This window comes from Erinaceus europaeus, chromosome X, assembly GCF_950295315.1.
Source record: "Erinaceus europaeus chromosome X, mEriEur2.1, whole genome shotgun sequence".
NCBI classification, from domain to species: Eukaryota; Metazoa; Chordata; class Mammalia; order Eulipotyphla; family Erinaceidae; genus Erinaceus; species Erinaceus europaeus.
In genome coordinates this window covers 73,455,333-73,466,645 of record NC_080185.1, presented here as the reverse complement: position 1 = coordinate 73,466,645, position 11,313 = coordinate 73,455,333, and the positions used below count along the sequence as shown (strand labels likewise).

Below are 11,313 nucleotides of genomic sequence, written 5' to 3'. Positions count from 1 at the left end.
ATGCAAGTGGATTATAAACATTATACACCTAAATAACCAGTAGGTAAAGGAAATGATCACAAGGAAAATTAGCAAATACTTTTTGGTCTTGTATAGTATGTACAGCAAATTCTAACCATGGGATTTTCAAAGTAAACGAGGTTCTCAAATAACTTGGTAATAATAACAGTCATCTATTGCCTTCTTAACTCTAGGACAGCAAGTTACCTTCCTCATTCTCTGTAAAACCCGTATTTCTCCCAGTCCTGGAACCTCTGGGGCTTTTCTCTTTTTTCTTCATGCTCCGCCCCCCCATCTTTTTTTTTTTTTCTAATTTTGCCTCCAGGGTTATCACTGGGGCTCAGTGCCTGCACTACGAATCCACTGCTCCTGGAGGCCATTTTATCCTTTTTTTTTTTTTTTGGCTGTTGTTGTTGGATAGGATAGAGAGATATTGAGAGAAGAGAGGAAGATAGGAGAGAAAGATAGACACCTGCAGACTGCTCCACCACTTGTGAAGCAACCTCCCTGCAGGTGGGGGTTCCAGTCCTGGCACTTTGGACTATATGCACTTAACTCAGAGCTCCACCACCGGGCCCCCTTCCATGCTTTCCTTGATCCTTAGCATTTGATACTGTATCTACTGATATCAACCAAATCAATGCAACCAGTGTAACCTCGACATGTTTCACTTCAGTCTGTGTCCAGAGACACCAGGCCTGGGATGGCAGCCCTCCAGCTCCATACTCTGGTGAGACCTTTCCTAGCTCATAGGACTCCTTAGTTTTATTTTGGATGGCAAACCTCCTAACTAAGTTACAGAATCTAGGTATAAACCACGGCCCATGAGATAGGACACATGTGTACATGTATCCATAACTTAGGGGAAAATATATACCTTAAAGTAAAAGTGTGCCATAGTGTGGTGATTCAATAAATATAGTAAGCAAGTAGAAAGACCTAAGAAAAAGACACCAAAAAGTACTTAATCAAATATTTTCTACTTAGACTTAACTTACTCACTTACTTATTTACTTACCCTTCTCAACTACTTTCTACTTCACTTCTCTCAATCACTCTAAGTCTAACCCTGTCAGACAAAATAAGGACTACAAAAGCTGGACAAGGACAAGAAATCACAATTAATGATGGCTTTTTAGGTCACTACAAGGCCATCCCATCATCTGGGGCCCTAGTCAGGGAATCCTTGGGTTTCCACATAGGTATGAAGGTGCATAGTGGAATACACTTGCTGGCCTCTGAACTTAATGAGCATTATTACAACGTCACAGTAGCATACTGAGTGATCATCTCTTTAATACCATCCCTCCCACCATGACAATATAAACAAAGGTGATATCTAGAACCAAGGCCACAAGTAGACTCAATCATACAGAAGAGAGAATATCAGGATTAGAGGGTAAAATAATCACAGTTTCTGAAATAAAAGTAGATGGAGGAAAAAGGTATAGAAAAAATGAAATGGGCAGGGACAGATAGCATAATGGTTATGTGAAGAGGCTTTTATGCCTGATGCTCTGAAGTCCCAGGTTCAGTCCCCTGCACCACCATAAGCCAGAGCTGAGCAGTACTTTGGTAAACAAAAGGGGAGGGGGATAAGGTAGGTAGATAGAATAGATACCAGAGAACAGATCAGCTCAGATTCATGATAGTTCTGTTTGGAATCTGAGACCTCAGAGCTTTGAGCATGATTGTCTTTTGGATAACTATTATGCTGTCTTCCCAACCCAAAATTCTATATTCTGAAGCACAAGATGCCGAGTTCAGTTCCTAGCATATCATGTGACAGACTTATGTTCTGGTTCTCTCTTCCTCCTTCTTTCTCATTGATTAATAAATAAACATATATATATTGGTCAGCAGGATTTCTCACTTAGTGCACTTGTTTTGTCATGGACAAGACCCATGTTTGATCCTTGCCACCATCATACTGAAGAAAGGCTTTAGTGCTGTGGCTTCTTTTTCCTTTTCTTTTTAAAATTTTTTATTTTAATTATTAGTGATTAAATATTGATTTGCAAAATTACAAGATAACAGGGGTACAACTCCTTATCTTTCCCACCACCAGAGCTCTGAATCCTCAGTCCCTCCATTGGGAGCTATAACAATTCTCCTAAGGTTGCAGATATGGTTTAACTATACTTTCTATAACTATCTTTCTATATTTGTATATATTTGCCTTTCTTCCCCCCTATGGTGCCATCTTCTTCTCCTTTCCAAGTCACATTGACACCTATTACTACACCCAAATGTCCATCCCTTTTTTTTTTTTTTCTTTTTTCTCTGGGTCCTGATGGAGTTGGAGTTCAAAGCTCTCTGGTCATCCCCCCCATCATTTCTCCTCCACTGGGAGTATGGATAAAAATTATTATTGTGGGTGCAGAAGGTGGGAGTTCTGACTTCTGTAATTGCTTCTTCCCTGAACATGGCAGGTCGATCCATACCCCCAAACTGTTTCTTTTTTATTTATTTATAAAAAGGAAACATTGAACAAACCATAGGGTAAGAGGGGTATAGCTCCACACAATTCCCACCACCAAATCTCTGTACCCCATCCCCTCCCCTGATAGGTTTCCTATTCTTTAACCCTTTGGGAGTATGGACCCAAGGTCATTGTGGGATGCAGAAGGTGGAAGGTCTGGCTTCTGTAATTGATTCCTTGCTGAACATGTGCATTGACAGGTCTATCCATACTCCCAGCCTGCTTCTCTCTTTCCTTAGTAGGGTGGGGCTCTGGGGAAGCAGAGCTCCAGGACACATTGGTGGGGTCGTCTGTCCAGGGAAGTCTGGTTGGCATCATGCTAGCATCTGGAACCTGGTGGCTGAAAAGAGAGTTAACATACAAAACCAAACAAAATGTTGAACAATCATGGACCTAAAGGCTGGAATAGTGCAGATGAAGAGTTGGGGGTCCTCCATTTTGTAGATAGCTAGTAGACATTTTAATTATATTCCAAAGGGCTGTGGCTATACTAGTTTTTTTTTTTTTCCCTAAGCCTACAATTTGATATGCAGGTGGATCCAAGTTATTGTCTGGGGAGATGATGTCATGGCTGTAAAAGGAACAGAAAGCTGGGTCCAGGGCCCATATTCAGCTTAGGAGCCTTTGTGACCTCTGCATCCCTGTAGATCTGAGCTCACATTCTGTGGTCATGAGTAGGAACGTTCCAAGCTGTCCCAATTTCATTACTCATCTTCCTCAGGTGTAGCATAGAGTATGTTGTTCATCTTACCTTCAGAGGATGGAACATTCTCTACCTTTGTTGATCCAAGTTGAGGGCAAAGTCCTATGACCCCCAGCCTATTTTTATCTTTCTCTAATGAGGTAGAGCTCTGGAGAGGTGAGGTTCCAGGACACATTGGTGAGGTCATCTGCCCAGGGAAGTCAGGATGGAATCACAGAGTCTGCAGATTGGTGGCTGAGGCTGCAGATGTCTCAGCTGTAGTTGGTGTATTTTATTAAGGTTGTAGATATTTGTTGTTTTGGGGGAGATCATTTCTGTTCCATGTTCCTCCATGGTCACATCTCCTAGAAGTCATCTTTTATTTAAAAAAAATATTTTAAATATTTAATTCATTTATTTGATAGGACAATGACAAATTGAGGTGGGAAAGGGCTGAGCACACATCATAATAACTATGCAAAAAAAAAAATTTCACACCTGAGATGCTGAGGTCCCAAGTTCAATCCCTGGCACCACCATAAACCAGAGTTGAACACTGCTCTGGTAAAATAAGTAAATGACTAAATACTTATTAATGAGAGATAAGAAGAGAGAACCTGAGCATCACTCTGACATGAGATACTAGGGTTCAAACTTAGGACCGAATGCTTGAGTATCCCATTTTTAAAAATATTTATTTATTTATTCTCTTGTTACCTTTGTTGTTTTATTGTTGTAGTTATTATTGTTGTTGTTGTTGGATAGGACAGAGAGAAATAGACAATGGAGGGGAAGACAGAGAGGGGGAGAGAAAGAGACCTGCAGACCTGCTTCACCTCCTGTGAAGCGACTCCCCTGCAGGTGGGGAGCCGGGGGTTCGAACCGAGATCCTTATGCACGTCCTTATGCTTTGTGCCACCTGAGCTTAACCTGCTGCACTACCACCTGACTCCCGAGTATCCAATGTTTTATCCACTTGCCACCTCCCTGGTCATAAACAAACAAACAAATAAACCTTGCTTTAAAAGTTATATTCAGGGCCGGGTGGTGGCACACCTGATTGAGCATACATGTTACAGTGCTCAAAGACCCAGGTTCGAGTCCTGATACCCACCTGCAGAGGGAAAGCTTCACGAGTGAGGAAGCAGGTCTGCAGGCATCTCTCTGTCTCTCTCCCTCTCTACCTTCCCCTTCCTTCTCAATTTCTGGCTGTCTCTAGCCAATAAATAAATAAATACAATAAAAAGTTTTAAAAAGTTATATTCAGGGGACTTTGTGGAACCATACCTTGTTGAGCACACAGATTACAGTGAGCAAGGACCCAACTTCAAGACTCTGGTCCCCACCTGCAGAGGGGGAAGCTTCAGGAGTTTACCACTGAAGTTTACCAGTGCTGCACATGTATCTCTCTCTCTCTCTTCCCTCCCTTCCTTTCTTTCTCCCTTCCCTTTTGAGTTCTCTGTCTCTATCCAAAGTGAATAAATAAAGTAAATATATTTTTAAGTTGTATTCAATCATATAATCATCAGATGATTACTGCTATCTCAGTGTCTAGTTTCCCATATGTCCTTTCTATCATTTATCATCTGCCCATATACATCTATATATATAACATGCCTATAAAACCTCCTGTGACCTATATGATAAACTATTAAAAATAGCAAAAAGGAAATATGTTTGATATTTAAACTATGCCTTCCCAATTCATTTTCCAAGTAGTAGTAACTATTTTATACTAAATACTCCAATCATGTTGCTTTGTAACTTAAATGGTGATTGTGTTGAAAACTAGCATTTCTGCAATTAAACAGGTTAAACTGTTAGTAAATATTACTGTGGCATTCCGCAGATTTTTTCAAAGTATCATGTATTTCTCTGGACACTTGTGTTATATTTTTAGAGAAAAAATGGCTACTTTATTATAATTTGTTTCTTTTGTCTACCGAATTACATATATTCACACTTGTTTTTCCTATGTCCTTAGTACATAAAAAAAAATCGGTCACCTTCTAGACCACAAGAAAAGCTTTTTTAAATTTTTATTTTAAAAAACCTGACTCTTAAACAAAACAAAATAAAACAAATAACCAAAACCTAACTCCTAATTATAAAAAATCCTACAGGGCAAATTTCCAGAACAGGAAAAGCTTTTCAAATCTTATCCAATTTAAATTTAACTAAATTTTTTAAGCCCAAAAGAAAACAACAAAAAAAGTAATTACCACTTAGTTTTTTTCTTCAAGAATAGGGAGAAAGTCAAAGGCGAAAGGTAATTGGAACGTTAGTGACTGGGGTGTGCGCAAACCTTGTGTGACGTAGCTGACGCCCTTAGAGATAAATCCGCCATTTCTTTCTAAGCCGCACTAAGGAGAGTTGCGTTGTGATCTCCTGAGCAGTGGTGGACCAACTCACCGGAACATCACGCCAGAATCATGAACAATAAAGAGTGCTTCAAGTGTGGACGTTTTGGACACTGGGCTCGTGGATGCCCTCGAGGAGGACTGCGAGGGCGTGGAGTTAGAGGCCGTGGCAGAGGGTCTCAAAGCTATTCCACCACCCTAACTGACATCTGTTATCGTTGTGGTGAGTCTGGTCATCATGCTAAAAACTGCGACCTTCTGGAGGATATCTGCTACAACTGTGGGAGAAGTGGCCACATCGCCAAAGATTGTACTGAGCCTAAGCGCGAGAGAGAGCAATGCTGTTATACATGTGGCAGACCAGGTCACCTGGCTCGTGATTGTGATCATCAGGAAGAACAGAAGTGCTACTCTTGTGGCGAATATGGTCACATTCAGAAGGACTGTACCCAAGTCAAGTGCTACCGATGTGGTGAGACCGGCCATGTGGCCGTCAACTGCAACAAGGCCAGCGAAGTCAATTGCTATCGTTGTGGAGAATCTGGACATCTAGCCAGGGAATGTCCAATTGAAGCTACTGCTTAAATTTTTCCTCTTATCCCCCCTCCCCCAACCTCCTTTTGTTCACTGATAACTGTATTATTTCATCTGAAACTTCACTGACGAAACATTGATAGGTGGGGACTACTTCTAGGCCTTAGATGGTTAATTGCCATGTTGAAGGAGGCTGGGACAAAATCAAAAAATGTTACTCATTTGTAGGTGTCTTGTAATTAATGATTCTGCATCACTGGTGAATCTGATGAAGTCATCTGAGGATTAGCCAATTTCTAAGATCTCTGTATTTTGATCAAACATTTAAGTAAGACCAACTATGTGCCAGCCCTTATTGGAGGAATAGGGGTCCAGCAGTGAACAAATCAGGTCAAAGTTTTGAAACATAGGCCTAGAAATTATTACTAAGCAACATATGTAGTGTCAGATGAAGATAAACCAACTGGAGGGGGGACACATGATTCTGGGCTTAAGACTTAAGGCCACCCTGAGGAGATGACATTGCCTCAGAGATCCATAGAACAATAAAGCGGATTCTAGAAATGTCTGTGACCTTGTAAAAGTAACTAACTTTATTATATAGATTGCTTCGATTATTTTACCATATTAACTTTTGAACATTAAATAAAACGACAGCTATATCTGTCCCTATAAAGAATGGTTTCATGAAAATAAGCCAAAAAAAAAAAAAAAGATGTGTACTGTTAGTACCTTTGAGAAAACAATGAAAGAAAAAAAATGAACCAAACAAAAGCCTTAACAGCAATTTGTGTTTCATGGGATACAAAAATATTCATATACAGGAATACACTTTTTTTTTATTGGACCTGAAGGGCTGGGGAGATAGTATAAACATTATGCAAACCGTTTTCACATCTGAAATTCTAAAGTTCCTGGTTTAATCCCCTAGAAACAATCATAAACCAGAGCTGAACAGAGCTCTTGTCTCTCTGTATGTCTCACTAAAATAAATCAAAATATATTTTTAAAAATAGGACCTGAAAGAAAAAAAAATTGATAAAAACAAACATAACTTTTGTCTTCCCCTCTACCTCCCTTTCTCCTCTCAATTTTTCTTTGTCCTATGAAATAAAGATAAAATAGGTCTAGATGCCCAGTGACCTTTAGGGTTAGATTTCTAAACATAGGGAAGACTTTTCTTAATTATTCCAAATTCAATTCTGAAGTTTGCAGACAACAAATGTAATTAGACCTTAGAAAGAAAGGTACCTTTGTAGACTCTAGTAAAGCCTCGCATTGGCAGAAATCACTTATGTTAAGATAAAACTGAAATTGTAAGGAAGGGGGCCAAGGTAGTGGTGTACTTGGTTGAGCATACATAGTACAATGTACACGGACCCTGGTTTGAGCCCCCACCTACAGGGGGAAAGATTGCAAGTGGTAAAGTAGGGCTGAAGGTGTCTCTCTGTCTCTCTCTCCCTTTCTATCTCCCCCTACTCTAGATTTCCAATGGCCTTTATCCAATAAATAAAGAAAATTTAAAAAATTAAAAAACATTAAAAAATTATAAGGAAGAATATTTTAGAAAATAACAGTGATAACACTACATCTTGAAACTAGGATATGGTAGAATTTTTTTTAAAAGGTTTTATTCATGAGAAAGATAGGAGGAGAGAGAGAAAGAACTAAACATCACTCTGGTACATGTGCTGCTGGGAACTGAACTCAGGACCTCATGCTTGAGATCCAGTGCTTTATCCGCTGTGCCAACTCTAAGTCCACAGGATATGGTAGAATTTATAGCAGAAAGGTTACACAGTTTTGATCCATAAAGACAAATGATAACGGAAACTTAATTTACTGTTTTTATTGCTTAAAAAAAGACATACAGAGAAAGATAAAGCTAGAGAGAGACCACAGCACTGCTCAGCTTTGGTTTACGGTGTTATGAGAAGCTTCAGAGCTTAGGCATGAAAATCTTTTTGTACACTTTAATGTTGACTCTTTAGTCACTATCAGGCCACCCTATCAGCTGGAGCCCTAGTCGGGGAGTCCTGAGATTCCCAAACAGACATGATGGGTCTAGACCTTGAATAAATCCCTCTCTCCATTGTTAACAGTCATCTCTATCAGGAACAACACGATAGACCCCTTTGTGGGCCTCCATAGGACTTTGCCCACAACATAGATCAACAGTAGAGAATGTTCCATCTTCTGAAGGTAGGATGGACAACACACTCTATCTTCCACCTGAGGAAGATGGGTCCTGATATTGGGGCAGCTTGGAAGGTTCCTACTCATGACCACAGAATGTGAGCTCAGATCTACAGGGATGCAGAGGTCACATAGTCTCCTAAGTTGAATATGGGCCCCAGACCAAGTCAAATCTATGGGGCTTACAGTCAACAATATTTATGCCCCTTTCCCATATTTGGGAGCTAGTCTTTTCCCTGAACCAGCTTTCTGGTCCTTTTTTCCAGCCATGACATCATCTCCCCAGACAGTAATCTGGGTCTACCTGCATATCTGATGTCAGGCTCAGAAAAACAAACAACAACAACAATAACAACAACAAAAACTAGTATAGTCATGGACCCTTTGGAATATAACTAAAATAGGCCTACTAGCTAACTACAAATCAGAGACCCCCAAATCTTCATCTGCAATATTCCAGCCTTTAGGTTCATGATGAGTCAACAATTCGTTTGGCTTTATATGTCAACTCTTCTTTCAGCCACCAGATTCCAGATGCTAACATCATGCCAACCAGACTTCCCTGGGCAGATGACCCCACCAATGTGTCCTGGAGCCCCTCTTCCCCAGAGCCCTGCCCCACTAGGGAAAGAGAGAGGCAGGCTGGGAGTATGGATAGACCTGTCAATGCCCATGTTCAGTGGGGAAGCAATTACAGAAGCCAGACCTTCCACCTTCTGCACCCCGTAATGACTGTGGGTCCATACTCCCAGAGGAATAAAGGTTCCTCATACATTTTTCTCAACAAAGACTTGAGAGGAGAGCATGATTTTCAGGTACTCTAAACTTCATTGAAAGCAAAACATGCTAGGGCATGAGAGGGAGAGAGAGAGAAAGAGAGAAGAAGACTTACAGGATTCTGTTGGACATATGGGAATACTGAAAAAGAAAGCAAGAAGAAATAGCATAAATTAAGTTTACTATTCCAATTTTAATCTCTGGCACAATCTTAACATGGTTAAAACCTGCTAAATTTAGCATATACTTTGATAATTGGTCAGAAATATTCTAATGAATGTTCACCAGGCAAAAGACAATGTTTCCCTAGGATACCTCTGATGTAGAACTTTTTTCATGTTTTTTGGTCTTTTGATTTCCTCTGGTAAATTGTCAGGTTGCATCATGGGGGAGAGAGAAGAGACCAGGAACTTGTGGCAGAGCAGGAACGCAAATCTTTATTCATGCGGATGCCCCAGAATTGGGTGTGAGCACAGCGGTTCATGCCATGCAGAGCTAGCAAAATGTCTGCCTCCCACTATGCCTATCAGCCCTTCTTCAGGTTGGGTTGTGGAAAAGAAAAGAGAAAAGAGAGTGAAAGCAGAAATAGGAGAGGCTTTTATGGGAGGATTCCAGAAGTGACAAGTCGGGACGGGATTGGCTAGGAAAGGGGGTGGAGAGAGGCAAAAGGCATGTTGGGAAGGTGGAAGCATCCTTAGCAACTGTTGCAATGGTTTCAACTGAATTAGCAGTATCCTGAGGGGATAACTGTGGTGGATATCTGTAAATAATACTTGCGTGAAAATATAGTGGTTTGTGGGTCCTGCCAATGTTCGACCACATCTGCACAATTTCCCAACAGTAAATATTCAGTTCATGTCCTCTCCCCATTTTGGATGGGGTCATTTGCTGTCTTCTCTTTTCTTTTCTTTTCTTTTTTTTTATTGCTGTCTTGCTTAGTTTATTAAGCTATCTCTGTTTTGGTTATTAACCTCTAGTTTGTATGACATGTCAAGATCTTCCATTCTGTAAGAGGTCTCTTTGTGTGATTTCTTTTACAGTACAGAAGTTTTGATTTGGTGTAGTCCCATTGGTTTATTCTTGTTTTAGTAGATTTGCATCATTGAAGATGCCTTAAAAACTTATATAAATGTTCAGTGAAATCATGTTAAGTGAAATAAGTCAGAAACAGAAAGATGTATATGAGATTATCTCACTTCAGCGGATTATGTAATAGTTATTTAGCTACTGTATAATAACTGGCCTTCAAGGCCTCAACAACTGGGAGAAAGTTAGAACTTATTAGAGAGTGGACTATAGAAAGTGGATGGCAACAAGAGATGGGCTTCCCTAATTTGGCTGTTTTGGGCCAGTAGCAGGCTACTTCACCACCTGGAGTCCTAGTCATAGAAAATACGCCTAGACCTGCACAGTGTATATCTGTCTGTCATCACTGGTCACTTCCTTCAGGGATGTCTTTCTCTCTGCCCTATCATGGGCCTCTCAAAACTTTGTCCTCACTATAAGTAACATTGGTAAAGATTGCCCCACTTTCTGTAGGGAGGCTGGGTCATTCTACTCTGTCACTTGAGGAAAGATGGTCACACCACCTAGTGACATGGCCCCAGCTATGACCACAGAGTTTAAGCTCACTTAAACTGACAGGGACCCAGAAATCATACAGGTTCCTTGTTAAATATTAATAGACACAGGCCCCAGGTAAGACTGATGTGGTACAGTTAATCATATGTATAAAAATATATCTTTTTATTTCAATATGGGAGCCACTCTCTCCATTAATCCAGTTCTCAAGTCCCACACTCTACTCTAATGCCATCCTCCCAGATATTTCTCAATCCTGTCTTTATGGCAATAGTCCAAAGATCATTGGAGTCCTAGTGTCCTAAACAATGTTTATATCTAAATAGATATCATAGCTACCTCTCATCTTGAGTTTCATAGCTCTAATTGACTCTACTGTTATACTCTGGCCCTCTATTTATTAAACATTTGTATGCCTTGCTATCTTTTAGCCATCAAGTTCTAGCTGCCAGGATCCCACCCTGACCTCTCTACACAGATGAGCACATGGTCAAATGTCCAGAAACCTCATCTCTCCAGAGCCCTACCCTACTAGGGAAATATTAGGGACAAAATAGGTCTGTCTACGAGTATGGATTGACCACACAATTGCCCACATGTCAGCAGGAAGCAGTTACAGAATCACAAAACTCCATCCTTCAATATGCCAAAAAGAATTTTGGATTTATACTCCCAGAAGGGGGTATATCGAGGGAGAAGGT

The 11,313-nt window shown here is 40.4% G+C and overlaps 1 protein-coding gene across 1 annotated transcript; it reads left to right on the top strand.

Annotated features, from left to right (window-relative positions):
• The first annotated feature begins 5,488 nt into the window (after positions 1-5,488).
• ZCCHC13 (zinc finger CCHC-type containing 13) lies at positions 5,489-6,626 on the top strand. Its single transcript, XM_007526066.2, has one exon. The coding sequence runs from the start codon at positions 5,597-5,599 to the stop codon at positions 6,107-6,109; it is 513 nt and encodes a 170-aa protein (XP_007526128.1). The 5' UTR covers positions 5,489-5,596; the 3' UTR covers positions 6,110-6,626.
• The last annotated feature ends 4,687 nt before the right edge of the window (positions 6,627-11,313 follow it).

What these genes read in the sequence shown, in the direction of transcription:
- ZCCHC13 (XM_007526066.2), top strand. Translation starts at nt 5,597, where the DNA reads ATGAACAATAAAGAGTGCTTCAAGTGTGGACGTTTTGGACACTGGGCT.